General features: G+C 36.6%; 1 protein-coding gene across 3 annotated transcripts in view; it reads right to left on the reverse strand.

Annotated features, from left to right (window-relative positions):
• Window positions 1-20,891, reverse strand: part of LOC126184903 (serine/arginine repetitive matrix protein 2-like) — a 166,415-nt gene that overhangs the window by 87,988 nt on the left and 57,536 nt on the right. For all 3 annotated transcript variants that reach the window (XM_049927553.1, XM_049927554.1, XM_049927552.1), the window contains exon 3: window positions 20,292-20,457. In XM_049927553.1, coding sequence (XP_049783510.1) covers window positions 20,292-20,457 — 166 coding nt within the window. The remainder of the gene's footprint in view (window positions 1-20,291; window positions 20,458-20,891) is intronic.

Raw genomic sequence — 20,891 nt, forward strand, 5'->3', positions numbered from 1 at the left:
CACACCTTTTCCATTATTCCCAAAGGGCATTTCTTGTAGCTAACTCTTTTTTTTTTTTTTTGTTATTTTCAGAAACTTATTTTATATTTTATGTTAACTTTTATCTCCCTGTTCTTACTATCCCTTCCACATATCTTACGCAGTGAGGACATGTGAAACTGCTGACTGTAATCCATCAATCAGATTGGGGCATTTAAGCTCCACAACCCTCTTGTTGCTATTAGAGAGAAGTAAGCTATGTGCCAGCACTAGGTTTCACCATTTTCCTTCACTCTTATTATCATCATCATCATCATCATCATCATCATCATAACCACCACCATCATCACTGACATCATTACAAAACACAGCAACACACAACACACATTCACCACAAATACAAAGACTACAGTGTTACATTTATAACATAATGCACAAGCTTCACAAAAGAAAGAAACCCAATGGATACAAATAACGACATTTTTCAGTTTAAGTAGTTGAACCTCTGCAGCATATCCCACAAAAAATTTACATTTTACTATGAATAAAATACACTTTCCTAATATTTTCTTAGTAGTAAACAATAACATCTGCAGAGGAATGGAATGTAGATTAAGAATGAAAGAAGGAAGCAAGATTAGGGATTAATTTATTACAGTGATCTAGTCATTGGAGATGGAGCACAACGCTCAGACAGGTTAACAATGGGAAAAGAAATCAGCCATGAACGTCTCAAAAAACCATTCCAGCATCAGCTTAATCAAGGAAATTGCAGAAAACATACATATAAATGGCCAGAATGTGATTTGAACTCTACTCTGACAGAATGTAAGTATAATGAAATGCATCTGGGCCCATCAGAACAAAATAGTGACTCATGTTTCTGTTATATAAGCTGCTACTAACATTCATCATCTTCATCACTCTTTTGAAATCCCCTGCTGGATAAAGGCCAACTCTAAATTTTAGCATTATGGTCTTCAACAATATGCATACATGTTGCTCTAGCACGTTTCTGAATGCTCTCTAATTTACCTATTATTCTCAGCCTTTTCTTATATCTTGGAATGAAGCAATGAACTTACTTGTAAAATTACAAGGGAACACAATGGCTGGCCAATACTACCTTCAGCAGGCAGACCTCTAGTACTTGCTGACAGACACACTTAACAGTACAGAATTGCACTCAGCTTTATGAACCTTTAAGTTTCTTCTTCACAGAAGAAAGAAAGGAAGGTTGGAAAGAAGGGACAGGTCACTCAAACCTCCTGAGAGGAACCCAGCTGTTGTAAGAATGATGGGAAGCAAAGATAAAGAAAAAGTCACGAAAGAGAAGAGAAGGTCCAAATAAGTACATTGGTAAGCAATGTGTTTGTTTTGTTGTTGTTTGTTGGTTGGTTGGTTTGGGGAAGGAGACCAGACAGCGTGGTCATCGGTCTCATCGGATTAGGGAAGGATGGGGAAGGAAGTCGGCCGTGCCCTTTCATAGGAACCATCCCGGCATTTGCCTGGAGTGATTTTAGGGAAATCACGGAAAACCTAAATCAGGATGGCCGGACGCGGGATTGAACCGTCGTCCTTCCGAATGCGAGTCCAGTGTCTTACCACTGCGCCACCTCGCTCGGTGAATGTGTTTGCTTCGGACAGAGTGAGAAATAAAAATGTGTTAATGAGGAAGAGAAATGACAAGTGAAATGATTAGTGTAATTACAGGCTGGGGGGAAAATGGAAAAGAAGACTGGGAAAAAGCAAAATGAGAGAGATAGAGAGAGAGAGAGAGAGAGAAGGCGGGGGAGGGGGGGGGGGGGGGGGGGGAAGGATGATGGAACCAAATAAAGATAAAATGTAAGACAGTAAATAACTAAATACATAATAAAATTCTACCAAAGAAAAAAACCAGTGATTGTTAACAGAGGTTACGTCAATGAGGTGGTAGAATGCAAGAATATGGGGGAGCCCTAATTCCCATCTCGAGAGTTTAAGGTATCTAGTACTCGGTAGAAGGATCCAAATGGCTCCTGTGGTGTACCAGACACTCAGATCAAATGAGTCACACTGTACAGCATGACTAACAACTGACTACTATGTATCCCCAAGGTACAGTTATTCTGAAACAGTTCATGTGCTCAGCCAGTATAGCAGAGATCATTCCGATATAAAAAGGGATGATGTAAACACATGTTAGTTGGTAAACAGTACACATGGTTCCACATGTTGTTTTGCATTTAAAGTTGTGGTATTTACCAGTGGTGGGGATGGAGTACATTGCAGTATGAACAAAACATTCTTGGTTTGTCTACCACCCATCCCCATTTCCATTATAGTCTCTGCTCCTCTCTGTTCCCTGTTTCATAGTTATTTTCCCACATGAATATCCACAAACATCTTCACAGCACCGTACTCCCTTCCCACTTAGGCAGTGAAATTTTACATGACAATTCAACACTTCTGAGCCTGGTATATACAGATTTCATATTCAAGGCATCTTCCTTTTGTCATACACACTAATGAAGCACTTAATATTTGTCACAGCCACCAGCAAAGCTTTTAAACACAGTGACTGTTTCTGCTTCTTACTTCCAGACCTACATGGAAATCACAATCTTTTTCATGCCACTTCATGTATTCTACCTGTGACCAACTCCAGGCTATCTGAGTTTTAACATTTATTTCCATCTCCTACTTTTGTACTATGTATTGATGTCCTGTTTATCCTTGACAATGAATTCCATCAAAACTACCTTCTAGCATCACAGTATTGTGGCTGTAATGTGTATTGTGATCCACAATAGCAGAAACAAACAAAAATTATCTTGAAAAATGCTGGATTTTAAGTGTGCTATTGGCAGTACTAGTTGCCATTTGATCCACTGATAAAAGGAAGGAAGGAAGATTGGGTATAATGCGCCGTTGACATTGAGGTCATTAGAGACAGAGCACATGCTCGGATTGGGTCAATGTTGGGGAAGGAAATTGGCCATGCCTTTCAAAGGAACCATTCCAGCATTTTCCTAAAGTGATTTAAGGAAATCACAGAAAACCTAAATCTCGATGGCTGAACATGGGTTTGAACTGTAGTCCTCCTGAATGTGAGCCCAATGTGCTAACTACTGTGCCACCTCACTCGGTATTCATTAATAAACACCGCATTAAATAATACAAAAATAATTAGATAAACAGCAGATAGTTTGCTTATAATAATCAACTCAAACTAACACTGTCGCTGTGCAGTTTTCATCTTAAAGTTTGTGTAATGACTTGCTTGGAATTGTTGGATGGCTTAGTGATAAAAAGATTAGATAACATTAGGACAGATCTCCATGGACAATCTCAGAGACAAAATTACATACACACAGACATAAAGGTTGGTGGATAACAGTCAGCCACAAATGCTTTTAAATTGCTTTATTTCAGTCCCATAACTGGTTTTGGGCTACCATGCCCACTGCCAAATGGCTAACATTTCTAGTCACATTGCTGTTTTGATTAGCAGCATGTCATCTGCTCGTACAGTGCACAAGAATATTTTAATATTTAGAGTCACTTTATCTGTTGTTTCACTGATAAAAACATGACTCTGTGCTTACATTGATTTAGATATAAGGTGAAATATTTTTAAACACTTAACATGTGTTCCAAAGGATAGCAACTAGTTTTTTTATGGTCCTGATGCTTATCAGAGATGATGTACACGGTGTTGTGTTGCAAAGAGCACACACATTGTAAATGCACCACTGTGATACACTTCACAATACTTCATAATATTCTTAATAACTGTTATGGAGTTGCACATGAGCTTTAAACTGTTAAGGAGTCACGCATTTTCTTTACACTTGATTGATGTTTTTGTTTACGGTGCAAAAGGTATCCACTAAACAAAGATATAATTCATTACCTATTGAGCACAGATGATGTGTGTGATGTGTAACACAGGTGAGGTATAATACAGGGTGTTGTCATGACATCATGAACTTGAAGCTAACGTCCGTCATCTTAATAGCACCAAACATTAGCTTCTGGTGGAAGTATTCTGATACAAAAAATATCAGCTTGCATCATTTACAAGTATACTACTTGGTCTAATTATAGTCTAAAGTGTCACATTTCCTTCAAGCTGTATTTTCTTCTGTGTATATGAATCTTAGTTGTGCTGGTTACTTTTACTGTAGTGATTTTATTTCTGTTATTTTACTTTAGATTTCCTATCACTACAACTTGAAGAGCACTCTGGATGAGAACTGTGAGAAGGAAATATTGTAAACCATCCAGACATAGTAAAATATGTTCTCATCATTTTCAGGAAGAGGACATAGACAGAACACCAGTTTTGTAGTTTTTTTATTAAAGAAATTGCAGGATTACAAAAGCAGCCTTTTTCCATCACATAATTCACTTCTCTGTTATACAAAATGTGTAACAAAAAGGAATTTACATTAAAGAGGCCAAATGCATCATATTAATGGACCAAATATGCCTTTAAGATCAGAAAAACGTCTGAAAATGTCTTTCTGACACTGTGTTATAGAAAAAATTTGTGGCGTCGATAGTTACAATGCCACAACATAGGTGCACGCTCTCGCAAGTTGGTACTACGAGAGAAGACTAACTACGCCGACCACAGCGTTCTCTGGCCGATGCTGTGGAGCTCAGTGAGTGCCGTCTTGATTTCTGCCTCTTGTCATTAACAGCAGATGGCCTGGAAATATCGCTTCTACTACCGAGTGGGCTAGCTTGATATTGACACTTTGTATTAGTTACGTTCAGTTAAAATTTGGACAGAAATGAGTATTTGTTAGTTTTGAGATTATACAGAACAGTCATCCTAACTTCACATGATTAGACATGGTCTATGGCTTCACACCTACGTGCTCATACTAGCCAAAGTTATGTACGCATTTGATATTTACTTGTGTTTTGGACTCTATTAAAAGTATTAAAGTTATACGCAATACCAAAGTGCTTCACCTCTCCTGCTCCTACTCGCTTCCTTCACTCTCGGCCTATATTACAGAAGCAGTTCACAGGAGCAGACCCACACACCACCTATATATATATATAATGAGGGAAACATTCCACGTGGGAAAAAGTATACCCGTCCTTTTTTCCCCCTAAGGTAAGTCTTTCCGCTCCCGGGACTGGAATGACTCCTTACCCTCTCCCTTAAAACCCACATCCTTTCGTCTTTCCCTCTCCTTCGCTCTTTCCTGATGAGGCAACAGTTTGTTGCGAAAGCTTGAATTTTGTGTGTATGTTTGTGTTCGTTTGTGTGTCTGTCGACCTGCCAGCACTTTCATTGGTAAGTCACATCATCTTTGTTTATATATATATATATAAACAAAAAAAGTCACAGTAACATTTACTATTTAAAACAATTTTTCCATGGGCACAACAGAAATTAAGAACAGGAAGCAATTGTAAATAGCAGTCTGGTAACTTTTAATTGCTACTTACAGGGCGGCACCAGCTTCAAAGCAGTTTATAGTGTGTGTCTGTAGTGCCACTTCCCCTTATTATACCTCCATGGCAACATGTTAATAACAGAAAAATGCTTGTACTCCAAGAGTGAACTTATTTTTAAAGGACTATAGAAAGGTTGTTTTTATTTTATTTTCTTCAACAACTCTTAGCAGAAATTTTAATGAAAGATTATAAAGTTATCAGACTGCATACTATAAATTAAGACATATGTACACACATTTATATACACAGACTTTTTGGTGATAACAATAGTTTATAAGTTAGTTTGAGGAAATACAAAATTAAAAAGGTGAATGGTAGGATGAAGGCAACGCAGTTGCTTAACGTTGGAGTAAAGATTTATATAACTTTATACTGACATCATAAATAGGTTGTTTCAATTTTTCTCAAGTTACATAGTAGTATGTATTAGAAGCTGATAAAATGTTTACAAAAAATGTTACTAGGCTAACCTCAGTGTGTCTGTTCTTTCTCTTTGTTTTCTATAGTAGGAGTTAGAATGTTATGTATTGTTGGTGGTTTTCTATTGCAGTGAGGATATTCTTGTGCAGATTTTTGACTGTTTGAGGTCTATGCTGTGTTTACTTTGTGTGAACAGTCCAAGGAAATTATGTAGAAATTGTTTGTTAGCTAGTTCCAGTCTGTCATTTAGAATGCATTGGGGTGAACTGAAGGTGTGGAATATATCTTTCTAGTTCCTCCAAGAGATCCATTTTATTACCTTTATTAATAGTATGTAAGATGTTCAAATGTGTAATATCTTATGGGACTTAACTGCTAAGGTCATCAGTCCCTAAGCTTACACACTACTTAACCTAAATTATCCTAAGGACAAACACACACACCCACGCCCGAGGGAGGGCTCGAACCTCCGCCGGAACCAGCCCTCCAAGTTATTTTTAATGCTAGAAACAGACTGTTTATGTTGTTCCATATGAGTACCTATTGCAGATTTATTTAAATTTTATAGTCTAAAGACATCCATGTGTTAACAGTATCTCATCTGAAAGCTTCTGCTGATCTGACCAAGATATAAGCTTGGGCAATTGTTACAAACAATTTGTACGTTCCTGATTTTTCGAGGTCTAGATTGGTAATTTTGTTGCTATGGATTATTTTTTGTTGCACAGTGTTATTGGTGTGAAAACTGATTTGAACTCCTATCCATTGGAAAAGATTTGCGACTTGCTATGAGATTGTTCCTAGAAAGGGAATGCATACAAACTGTTCTTTTTCTGCTGGTGGTTGTGAATTTACTGCAAGTAATTTTCTATTTTTAATTTTATTATACAGGCAGTCAATTATTTGTGGGTCATAACCATTATATTTAGCTACAGTTTTGGATTTACTTTTCCTTGGCAAATGAACTGAGGGGCATTTTAATTATACAGTTTAAATAGACCTGAAATAGACATATTCTGCACTGTGGCATGAAGAACTACTTATAATTACATCTTTGGTCACAGGTTTTCTATGAATTTCAGAATCATGCTTATGATTCAGCTTTTTTTTATTCTAAGATAAAGGAAACTGATACCCTTATCTGTCTGATGTTCAACGGTTAATTTGAAGTTAGGTGCACGTCCCTCATGGCATTTGAAAATGATTCTATTTCATTTACTGTATCATTGAAAATGATGTTTGTCTCTCCAACATGCCTTTTGTAATAAATAAGTTTATCTCTTAATTCTTTCACTGCTACAGAAATGCTCTGCTTTCCATGCTGAGAGTAATTTTGATATGGCTGTACTGCTTGCCATATGCTGGTGTTTATGCTAGAGACAGCATTCCAGCCAATATGTAATACTTATCATCCGATTTTCTGAAAATAAGAAACGAATTTCTTTTTCTAATCCCTCGCACTTACTGCAGTGCACCAAATTCAGTAAAACATTGCACAAAATTTTAAGAGTTTGTAGAGATAAAAATGCATTCTGCAAACTTTGTGTATGGTTGACTTTAGCTCATACATTGCAGTGAATGAAATGTCGATAGGGTATAAAATTTTATTTAAAATCGAGAGCAGAATGATATATCAGTTCATTCTTGAGTTACTGGGTTTTATATCTGATGGACAAATGCACACAACACACCCATTCTCTCCCTTACACATCACGAACCGTGTGGTCGTAACAGTCATCATATCTTATAAAAGATTCAAGATATCGAAACAAAGGATTTTTACACATGATAGCACACAATGAGGCACACATGTTGTATGATAAATACTCAAAACTTTTTTATTTGCCAAGATATGGAAGTAACTTGTCTGCAGCAAATCCACAGCACCTGGAGAATGGTGTAGTAGGACATGTATACATGTCCATAGCATCTGGGGAATGCTGTAGCATTACATATACATCCATAGCAGTGAAAGGGTTAAATGGGTATTGGTCCTGAAAAACTTATTTTCCAAATGGTTGATATAAATATCATCTAAAAGACCTGTATGACTGCTTTAAATTGCTAGACCATCTAGCTGTATATAGATCATCTTGCTGAATGGGAAATAGAATTAATTCTAATGTCTTTATATCTAAAGCTCTTTTTTATTTTTTTTACTTGAACTTCAAGGACAGGTATGCATGTACAAATTAACAATGTCCAGGGATGCAAATCTAACATTGTCTGGTATGTGAACATCAGTGATGTTATCAATAAGTTCTTGGGGATTTTTTTTGGCAAAGACGTCTTCAACTGTGTAAAAGTTGGGGGTATCTTTAAGCTTCTTAGAGATGTAATACACAGGGCTGTACCTTGAATCAACACTGGGATGTATTGGGCAACGATGTTTATGAATGGTGGGCTGAAAGCTTAGGTAGTAAGGGGTTCATGAAAATGTTATATTACACATCAGCATCTAATAAAATGTAATCAGAATTCTTAATTAACTTCCTAAGCTGAGCTTGATATTTAGGTTTAGTGTCCACCTTCAGTTCTTTTGTTATTCTGAAGAAAGAATTGTGGGGTTTTACTGATGTAATCTTCTTCATACACAACTACTACAGTGTTACTGTTATCTGTCTTAACAACAAGGGATTTGTTGTTAGCAATTTTTTTTGTTAATTTTACTGGGTATTATTTATCAGTTTTCCCAGAGTTGTGCAATGATTGTAGATTTCCTGCAATAATTTGTTTAGCTTCTAAATTTACAGCATCTTGTTCACTTGGGCTGAGTCTGGCTGGGTCACATGTAATTCTCAGACATATTCTCAGTTTGAATATAATGAATTTCCTTGAGACAGAGAAGCTGCTGTCCAGGCATCAGCACGGCTTTAGAATGCAACTCGCACTTTTTTCACATGATATCTTGCGAACCATGAATGAAGGGTATCAGACAGATGCCATATTCCTTGACTTACGGAAAGCGTTTGACTCAGTACCCCACTTTAGACTCCTAACTAAGGTACAAGCATATGGGATTGGTTCCCAAATATGTGAGTGGCTCAAAGACTTCTTAAGTAATAGAACCCAGTACGTTGTCCTCGATGGTGAGTGTTCATCAGAGGTGAGGGTATCATCTGGAGTGCCCCAGGAAAGCGTGGTAGGTCCGTTGTTGTTTTCCATCTACATAAATGATATTTTGGATAAGGTAGATAGCAATGTGTGGCTGTTTGCTGATGATGCTGTGGTGTACGGGAAGATGTCATCGTCGAATGACTGTAGGAGGATACAAGATGACCTAGACAGGATTTGTGATTGGTGTAAGGAATGCCAGCTAACTCTAAATATAGGTAAATGTAAATTAATGCACACGAATAGGAAAAAGAATCCCGTAATGTTTGAATACTCCATTAGTAGTGTAGCGCTTGACACAGTCACGTCGATTAAATATTTGGGCCTAACATTGCAGAGCGATATGAAGTGGAACAAGCATGTAATGGCAGTTGTGGGGAAGGCGGATGGTCGTCTTCAGTTCATTGGTAGAATTTTGGGAAGATGTGGTTCATCTGTAAAGGAGACCGCTTATAAAACACTAATATGACCTATTCTTGAGTACTGCTCAAGCATTTGGGATCCCTATCAGGTCGGATTGAGGGAGGACATAGAAGCAATTCAGAGGCGGGCTGCTAGATTTGTTACTGGTAGGTTTGATCATCACGCGAGTGTTACGGAAATGCTTGAGGAAAAGAGGTGCTCTTTTCATGAATCACTACTGAGGAAATTTAGAGAACCAGCATTTGAGGCTGACTGCAGTACAGTTTTACTGCCGCCAACTTATATTTCACGGAAAGACCACAAAGATAAGATGAGAGAGATTAGGGCTCGGACAGAGGCATATAGGCAGTCATTTTTCCCTCATTCTGTTTGGGAGTGGAACAGGGAGGGAAGATGCTAGTTGTGGTACGAGGTACCCTCCACCATGCACTGTATGGTGGATTGCGGAGTATGTATGTAGATGTAGATGTAGAATTTTTGTGTTGGCAATAAATTCTTTGACATTTTGTCATCGAGTTTTAGTCCAATGTTATGCCTGAGACCTTTATTCAGTAAACTAAGTACATCTTCATCAAATGAAAATACTGGTGGTGTTTACTACTCTATCATAAAATTCAATGTCTGGGGTTTAAGGGGAGTCAGTAGGATAATGTGTTAATTTTGATGTAAGTGGCTGGATTTTCTTTTTATGTATTATGGAGGTGGTTACCTGTTCTTTGCTTATTTGTCTACTGATCTTATCTAAGATGTGCAATAATTCTGTAGGAGGCATCCGATTGTGGAGATCAAGATGCAGTTTATAAATTTATTTATAAAGAGTGTCTTTTTGTTTGAGGGAGGGATTTGATTTCAGTTAGTAACCACATTACTATGCACATACACTTGGCCATTTGTACAAAAGATTTACTCTAACTGTTAGTGTTAATGTTTACGTAGTCAGGGATTACATTAAAAGCTAGAGAGGCCTTGTTAAACTTTAGAGCTTGACCTGTCTTCATAAGCTTCACTTCGCAGTTTTTGAATGTATAAACAGTTTGGAATGCGACACAAATTATTTATTGCCTATACAATAAAATTACAAACATAAAATTACCTGCAATAATTTCACAACCACCAGCGGAAAAGGAACTATTTGCCTGTATTCACTTCCTAGACATAATCTTGTGGCAAATTGTAAATCTTTTCCGAAAGACAGAAGTTCAAATAAATTTCCACACCAATGAAAGTGTGCAACTAAACATAACCCACAGTACCATAATCACCAGCCTAACCCACAAAAAATCTGGAATTTACAAAATTGTTTGTAACAATTGCCCAGCGTCTATCTTAGCCACACCAGCAAAAGCTTAAATACATTCACACTCTGAACACATGGATGCCCTTAGACTAAAAACTTTAAATAAATCTGCAATAGCCACTCACATGTATCAACATAAACTTCAAGGTATTACATACTAGTAATAAAAACAAGAAAATGGACCTCTTGGAGGAACTAGAAATATATATTCACACCCTCAGTTCACCTGAAAGCAATCTAAAGGAGCAACTGGAGCTAGCTAACAAACAATTTCTACATAATTTCCTTAGAAAACAGAAAGAGAACGGACACCAAAATCAACACACTCAGAGTAGCCTAATAACAAATTTTCTTTATTTCAACACTTCCTAAAACATATACTATGTCACTTGAAAAAAAATACGAAACAACCTGTTTATGCTGTCAATATAAAGTTACGCAAATCTGTACTCCAATATTAAGCAAATGTGTTGCCTTCATCCTACCCTCCACCTTTTTAACTTTTATATTTTCCTAAACTAACTATAAACTGTAATGAGCATCAAAAGGTCCTGTACATATACATGTGTGTAATTCATACTATGCAATCTGAAGACTTATATTTTGATAAAATTTCTGCTAGCAGTTGTTGGGAAAAAAAAGCAACATTTCATATAGCCTTTAACAACAAGGTGAATCTCAGAGTACAAGCATTTCTCTGTTATTAACATGTTGCACATCCCGCATGTCTTCTTTGCTTGGTTTACATCGGTGCTCAATAGGAAATGAATTATATCTTCATATCTATGCTTAATGGATACTCTTTGCACTGTAACCAGAAACACTGATCGAGTTTAAAGCACAAGTGTGAATAACTGTCATTAACAATATTATGAAGTGTGCCACAGCAACATATTTACAATTCGTGTGCTGTTTGCAATGCAACAGCATATACATTTCTCCTTTGATGGCCATCAGGACCACAACAAAACTAGTTGCTATCTACTGGAACACATGTAAGAGTATATCTAAGCAAATGCAAGAACATGGGCATGTTTTTTGAAACAATATGTAAAGTGGCTCTAAATATTCATATATTCTCATGCAGAGTAGGAGCAGATGACATGCTGCTAACCAAAATATCAATGAAGTTGTAAATGTTAGCCATCTGTCAATAAGCACGATAGCCTGAAACCAATTGAAATAAAACAATTTAATAACATTTGTGGCTCATTGCATTATTCACATACAGTCATCAATAGCTGAAGAATTCACAAGATTCAACATGGATAAAATAACATTACAAACATGAAAGTTGACAATATAAATGGATAGATAAAAATAATCTACTCACCAAGCAGCAGCAGGAAAACACACACACAAAAAGGTGTAACTTTTACAAGCTTTCTGAACCAGTGGCTCCTTCTTCTGGCAGAAGAGTTGAGGGGGAAGGAAGAGGGGTGAAGGAAAGGACTTGAGAGGTTTAGGGAAATGAGTACAGTTCAGAAAAGTCACCTAGAACCTCGGATCAGGGGAGACTTACCAGACGGGATAGGACTGCACCGTACAAGATTTGAAAACCTGAGAGCTTAAAGGTGGAAGACAGGGTAATATGCAAGCCAGAGATTACTAATAAAACATCATGCATTGGTTAATAAGAGTGAAAAGCTAACTGCATTGTATGTATCAGAGGTAGGAGGGGGAATGGCAAAAAATTGACAGGTCAGAAAATGAAAGATGTAGCAAACTAAAATTGAGTGAAGAAAGAAGTAGGTACTGTGAAGAAATATTGAGATGGAAGGAATAAATGCAAATTAAGGACAGGTTGATGGCAAGAAGCAAGGACATGTCGTAGCACTAGTTCGCACCTGTGAAGTTCAGAAAAACTGGTGTCTGCGGGAAGAACTCAGACAGCACATGTGGCAAAACAGGTACAGAGGTCATGAATGTCATGTTGTAGTGCATGCTCTGCAACAGGATATTGTGTGTTGCCTGTACACACCCTCTGTCTATGCCCATTCATCCTGACTGATAACTGGATGGCAGTAATGTCAATGTAAAAGACAGAACAGTGTTTACATAATGGCTGGTATATGACATGTGTCATTACACAGGTGGCTTTCCCTTGATAGTACATATTTTGTCAGTTACAGGACTGGAATAGATGATGGCAGGAGGGTGCATATGGCAAGTCCTGCGGTGGGGGTGGTCACATGGGTAGGAGCCACAGGGTAGGGAGATGGGTGCACAAGGAGCATTCCAGCCCTGTAACTGGCAAAATATACACTATCAAAGGGAGAGCCACCTGTGCAATGACACATGTCATACACCAGTTGTTATACAAATACCATTCAGCCTTTTAAATAAGCATGACTACCAACCAGTTATCAGTAAGGATGAATGGGCATAGGTAGAGGATGTATACTGGCAACATACAATATCCTGTTGCAGAGCATCCTCTACAACATGACAGTCATGACCTTTGTGTGTGTTTCACCACATGTGCCATCTGGGTTCTTCCCCAAGACACCAGTTTCTCAGAACAGGTGCAAACTAGTGCTACAACATGTCCTTGGTTATCGCCATCAACCTGGCCTTAATTTATGTTAATTCCTTCCATCTCAATATTTCGCCACAGTAACTATTCCTTCCTTCATGCCTTTTAAGTTCTCTGCATCTTTCATTTTCTGACCTCAGAAGTTTTCAAATCTCATCTGGTGCAGTCCGTAATAATCAGTGTTTCTTTCTCATCCCGTTCATTAAGTCTCCCCTGACCCGGGGTTCCAGGGGACTTTTCTGAACTGTACCCCTTTCCCTAAACCTCTTCAGTCCCTTTCCTTGATCCCTCTTCCTTCCCCTGCAACTCTTCAGCCAGACGAAGAAGCCACAGGCTCCAAAAGCGAGTAGATTTTTTATCCATCCATTTATATTATAGTGTCAAACATGGAATTTGGTATCAAAACCACATTTATTGTAAAATGTCCTTTCCTTTTTCCAACATGGGGACTGCTGCTTGCAGTTAGTTTTTATCAGCGTACAGTTTAACTTAGAATCCTAAACATCCTAGTACATTTTCACATACTCAAGTTACCAGAAGTGAAGGGCGCAAGAATTGATGGGAAAAATTATAGCAATAAGCACCAGTCAAACTGCATATCTCTTTAATGAATAGTATTTATAAGATTCAGCTTTGGGCTCTACTGCACACTCTCTCTGCACATTATGGCTCATATGCTTGACTTAAAATACTATTTGTTTTTAAAAATTATGGGAAACTGTAAGTCCAAACTTCATCATGAAAGATGTATTTTGTTTGACTATTTCACAATCTTGTTGAGAGACATTAATATTTCATGTACTTGGTTGAAAATTTAAGTTCCAAGGAATTATATGCCTCCCCTTTTGATTAACTAACTTATATCCTTACAAAATTCTGGAAACTCTGGATGCTATTTCATTTATGGAGACCATCACTGTATCGAACTGCTCATCTCGATTCATCAAAAATAAAAGGAGAATCTAACACCACATCTACAAAAATATCTCAATGTAGTTTCATTAAATACAAACTACAGAAATACTGTGTATGTTAGGGGGTACACATCCTTCTGTCTCCAATTTCTATCTGATGTCAGTCGCTCAGGGAAAGTATCTCATTGTTAAAATAACTTGGACACACATACATGTACTGAAATGATGAGGTCATTTGATATGGAGCAGAGGCTTAGACTGGGGAAGAACATGGAAGGAATTTTCTTTTCAAAGGAAACGTGGCAGCTGTTCCCCAGAATGTGAGTCCAGTGTTTTATCACTTTGTTACCTAGCTCAGCATATGGTTAAAATACTGAGATAACCTTACAGCACCACTCTTCCACTCAGATCCATGGATTAAGATATTGCTGCGATTACTGAATTTCAAAGTTGTCTTTGTGAAACCCCCTACAGCCTGACAAGAGTGACAAGGGGCAAGGTGGACAATGAGGAGGGCAAATGAGGAAGAGAGATGTTCACTGCTGACTCCTGAAGTAACTGAAAAAGCAGACCAACACAAAATGGACCAAATTAAAATTAAAAAGAATAATATTCATCATTTTGATTTGCAGCTCCTTGTGTTGGCCTTGTTTGTGGTTAAAATTGTTGGACGTGAGGTCTGCCAGTTATGCAAAACACAGTTTTTTCTCAGTACCCAAACATGTTTGGACACCACTGTGCCATTATCAGTGGGTTTTCATTTTTATTTATTCTGTAATGTGAACATTTTTGTTAAATGATTATAAAATTATGTGCATCTTTAGTTCAAACAGTAGATCATTTCTTTTTGTAAATACCTTTACATTTGGTGTGCATGAATTTTCTGGGTCACTTGTGTTAATTACTACAGGTAGCTTGTCATCTGCAACAAAATGATGTTGATGAGAAAGTTTTTGCTGGGGTTAACCTACCTTCTAGAATGTAATTTAGTTTGTCGCGATGTTTTCACACCTATATTCATTTTTACTTACGTTTTCATGTGGCAAGCACTTCCATTTTCCACAGCATGCTGAGGTGTTGTGATGCACATGTAACTACAACACGTATTTTCCACAAGTACTGTAGAAAAACCCTTTTCACTTCACCAAAACATAGTGTGATTGTGATTTGTTGTGTGTCCCAGCCTAGTCAGTGTTCATTTGTTCACCAGAGAGTTCGGTGTCAAATTTGAATTTTGTTTGCATTTTAACTTTGTGTGTGCATGTGTGTGTGTTTTCTGTGCACTTCTGAGCTGTGTGTGTTGTCTTTTATATGGTATTCCTTTTGTGTGTAAATGGTGTGTCTTTCCAGATTTTAGTGTAGACACACACACACACACACACACACACACACACACACACACACACACACAAACAAAGATAAAATGCAAACAAAATTCAAATTTGGCACAAAACTCTCTGGTGAACAAATGAACAGTGACTGGGCTGGGGCACACAACAAACCACAATCACACTTTGTTTTGGTGAAGTGAAAAGTGTTTTACTACGTTATTTGTGGAAAATACTTGTTGTAGTTACATGTGCATCACAACACCTCAGCATGATGTGGAGAATGGAAGTGCTTGCCACAGTAAAACGTACGTAAAAATGAATATAGGCGTGAAAACATCGCGACAAACTAAATTACATTCTAGAAGATAGGTTAACCACCTGCAAAAAACTTTCTCACCGACATCGTTTGGTTGCCGATGACAAGCTACCCTTAGTAATTAACACGTAAGTGACCCAAAAAATTCATGCCACACCAAATGTAAATGTATTTACAAACAGAAACGATCTAATGTTTGAACTAAAGATGCACATAATTTTATAATCATTTAACAAAAATGTTCACATTACAGAATAAATAAAAACTAAAACCTACTGATGATGGCACAGTGGTGCCGAAATATATTTGGGTACTGAGAAAAAAACTGTGTTTTGCATAACTGGTGGACCTCACATGCAACAAAAAGAATAATAATCTAGTACACAATTTAAATAATGTATTTGCAACACTAGAAGTAGTTTTAGACTCATGGAAATAGTGTGCAACATTACCAACTTATGTAAAGTTCCACCAAGAATGGCAGTACTGTGTCACAAACTCTACAGTGCCTTTATTAACACATTTAACTGAATACTTCACAAACGGCAGTTTCAATAGAATAGAATATTTTTATTAGCCTTTCAGTATTTTTCATACAATTGGCTTTGTCAAAGTTTACAGAGGGTTTTAGTTTCAGCACGATATTCAAATAGTTACAGAAAGGGGAGAAAAGGAACTAAAGACCTTTTCTTCAGCATTATGTAAAACAATGTTTTATACAATAATTAAATACACACATAAGAAAAGAATCACAGTAAATAACTAGCTTATATAATATCAAAACATTTTCTTCATAACTTAGGTAAAACATATATTTTGATGATTAGTTTCTAAGAATTCTTCAGTTGTATAGAATTCGTTGTTTTTTAGCCAGGTTTGCAAAGTATTCTTATATTTATTTATTGGTACTGTATGAGCTGAGCATGGTAACTTATTGAAAAATTTCATGCTTATGTACTTATAGTTATTATGGACTACAGCAATTCTTGTGGAAGGCAAGTCCAGCAGGTGACTGTTTCTTGTACTGTGTGCATGCACATCACATCTCATGTTCAATTTTTTCAGATTTTCTCTGGCATATATTAAACAGATATATATGTACATGCTTGGCACTGTCATTACACCAAGAGATTTAAAATAATTTCTGCAGGACTCTCTGGGTGCTAACCCTTCCATGCACCTGATTGCTTTCTCCTGCCATCTGAAAATACATTCAGCCCCTGGGGAGTTATCCCAAAGCAATATTCCATATTGCAGTTGGGAATGATAAAAAGCATAGTATGAGTGGAGTAGCTATTGCTTGCTCACACTGTTTCTTAATTTATACAATAAGAAAAGTACTCATGCTAGTTTACTACATAGATAATTGGTGTGTCCTTCCCATGAGAGCTTTTGGTCTACGATTAGTCCAAGTAATTCCACTGTTTTGTTTTCTTTTTTACTTACTTTGAGATTAAATATTATTTCTTCTGTTTTTGTTTGATTTATGCACAGCTGGTTAGCCCGACACCAGTAATTATCCATTTGCATAATTTCTTTATTTTTGTCCAGTACACTCTGCACGTTCTCTCCTGTACTTATTAATGTCATATCGTCAGCATACAGTATGTTCTTACACAGTATGTAATTTGAGAAGTCATTAACATAGACAATGAACAGAAAAGGTCCAAGAACAGAGCCTTGGGGTAAGCCTCTTTCTATAGGGAGTATTTCTGACCTCTGCTTATTTGCATATACAAGTTGTAACCTATTGCTTAGATAAGATTTGAATAGACGGAGTGCATCATCTTAACTAACTTTTTGATGAGTATGTCATGTGACACCGGGTCAAATGCTTTACTTAGGTCAATAAGTGTTCCAGACATTGATACCCTTTTTTCATACCCTCCATAAATATTGTTCACCAAAGCTTCTACTGCTTTTACAGTTGATAGGTGTGATCTGAAGCCAAACTGTTGTTCATTTAAAATTTTGTTGGTTTCAAAATACCTGTATATCTGCTTATGCACACAATTTTCTACTAACTTGGATATGATTGGTACTATTGAAATGGGTCTGTAGTTATTTGGGAGGTTTCTTTCACATTTTTTTTATACATAGGAAATGTAACTGTGAGCTTAAGACAGTCGGGGAATATTCCTTTATCAAGTACTCTGTTTGATAGTGAGAGAAGTGGCATTTTAATTTCTTTTGCTATACATTTTATGATGAGATTACTGAGTCCATAATAGTCTTCTGTTTTGGAATTACTTAATTTGTTTATTGACTTATGAATATCATTTAATGTAATTCGGGTCCAAATGAACTTCTCACTTCTTGTCTGTTTTGCACAAGTGAGCAATGCTTCTGCATCAGAGGCAGAATTGATGGGTGGGGTGGTGACACTATTGACAAAATATTCATTGAGAATATTGCAGTCAACAGGGATACTCCTTTCTTTAGTGGTATTATTAATTTCCCTTTTAATGACAGTCCAGGCAGCTTTACATTTATTTTTAGAATTTAAAATATATTCATCATTTCCACAGCACTTAGCATTTTTTTATTTCTAATCTGTAAAGGTTTCTCATTTTAGTGTAATTTTCCTTGTCCCTATCACTGTTATGAGATTTCTCTTTCATAATCATCAGTAGTATTCTGAGTTTGTTAAGTTGTGGGGTGTACCACTTGTTAGTATTTTGTTGCTTATGAGTAATATTACTCTGGTACCTTTTGGTTACCAAGGGGCATGTCATTTCTACTATATGCTTGATCTCTGTCAGGAAAATGGAAAAACATTTATTAATTGTTTTCTTGTTATCCATTACATGAGTCCAATCCATTTCTTTTGACTGGTTTATCATTTTGTTCACATTGGATTCACCTAGAATTCTATATGTCACTTCTCTCTCTGTAGAACTGAAGGCTGACTTTTCTATTTGAAGCCATAGCCCTGCGTGATTCAGTGAATGTAAAAGTAAGGGAAAGCAGTTATACAAATTCACACTATTATTGGTTATTCATGACAGTGAGCACCGCAAAGTATTGGCCTCGACACTCTTACCACTATAATGCCTACTACACTGGGAGCACAATGGACAAGAATATAAAAGAGGAAGAATTAATTTTTGTTGTCAGGTGATAAAACATAATGTAATCCTTGCCATGAAGTGATCTGCTCAAAAACTGAAAATTCAGGAAATTTGATAGGGTGATTCTGTATAAAAGACAAATCATCACAAGTTGGAGCATTTATGGCAGCAAACTTTAATAGCTACAGGTAGTGTATTAAAAAAATACATGACAAATAACAGGTTTGTATAAGAAATAAGAGATTAATGAAAGCTATTATTTGGATTAGTTAAAATTCCACAATAAATCAGTGAACTACAGTTTCATTACCACCCTAAAAGAAAGACATCATCCATTACAATGCTACAGCACACAGCTCAATAGCATGCTAAAATGTAGTACATAGCGTGTTGTCTTCTGATGGGTGTTTAGCTTCATCACAAAATAGCTGGAATGACACATTATTGCATCCAGTGAGACTCTAGTAGTCTTGTGGTGGTTTCATTTTGAACATAATGGTTTATGTGAGCTGTAAACAGCACACACACAACACAGTGAAAGCTGACCTGCCATTTCTTTACTACTAGAAACAGAAAGTAAACAGGTTACACACACATCTGCTTTATTACATTATTATGAGAACCATGGAATACAATCACTGCAGAAAATTGTTTTTCAGCCACTTTCATACTCAAGGTGTAAGACTTGTCACATCAAAACAGGTGGCATATTTGATGATGTCACACTCAGAAAAAAGAAACTTGGTGATATTAGATCCCAGTGTTGTTAATTCCAGTTATTAATGGCTGAAGAGACAACAAACTTCTGACAAAGTAGAAACTGCCCACACTAGGAATAAACACAACAAGATTTATTTATTATTATAACAAGACATTGTAACATTCTCCTGACTTAATTGTATGATAGCATGTCATATTTTCAGTAATGTGCTGCTATTTGTTGCCCAGAATTCTTAGCTCCCCATTACCAGCATAATACATTATCTGTTGCCTCTCCCCCATATCACTATAAAGCAATCTCTGCACATTTTGTCCACTAATACTTCTACCGCACACTGTGTATCAGAGTTTTTTAATGCAAAGTTAAACTGTCCATTGTTTCAGTATTGTACCTCTAAAGTTAGAGAAATGAATTCCTTAACAATTAACTTGGAGTTTTATGTAGGAACAGTCTGTAGATAATGCTTTGTCAGCTTACAGTGCCATTAAATTGCAGTTAGTTATTTAACTTATGTGTAAATAAATGGTGGAGCTAATCAGAAATTAAACTTACCCCAAATGCAAATCAAAGAGATAAATTTGCCTCGAGATAGGGTACTACTGGCTCTTGCATGACTGACTTCATCCATAAAGGCTTCATTACAAATAATTTCAGGCAAATTTTCAGACTTCCCAAATCTAAAATTGTATGTTCAAAAACATAAATTTACCTTGATTAACTTCTGAATCTTTACTTTCTGAAGATTGTCCTCCACATTCACTCCCAGAGGCCCCAGACATTTCCACCACAGGAACTATTGTAATAAGGTTTGAGTTGTTTCTAAAATTCTGGTTTGAGTTGCCTCTGAAATTCTGGTTTGAGTTACCTCTGAAATTCTGAAAAACAAAATGCATGTTTATAATAACTGGTAATTGCTAATATAGTTCAGATAATATTAAACTGTTTGCACAAGTTAGAGTTATGGTACACTCAGTGCAATATCTGATGCCAGAGTGCAGTTGCACATAAAGTACAAACACAGTCAAATCAGTCACATTCACTTGATACACTGAAAAACTGTTATTACACGCTGGATTCAAAAATCTACTAAAACCTGTTAAGAATAACAAAGAAAAGGCAAACAGAGGAAAATTTTGCCAACTGACCACTTTCAAAAATGAAAACCTGCTTCCTTATAAGTTAGAGAGCAGATGACAGTTTATAAAATCTTGAAAGTCAAACTGTAATTGTCTCAATATATTTGAATTTAACAGATGCAATTGACCAACACTTCCAACCACTGCTCTTTTGAGAAATATAGCAAACAAAT

The sequence above is a fragment of the Schistocerca cancellata genome, chromosome 4 (assembly GCF_023864275.1).
Source record: "Schistocerca cancellata isolate TAMUIC-IGC-003103 chromosome 4, iqSchCanc2.1, whole genome shotgun sequence".
NCBI lineage: Eukaryota > Metazoa > Arthropoda > Insecta > Orthoptera > Acrididae > Schistocerca > Schistocerca cancellata.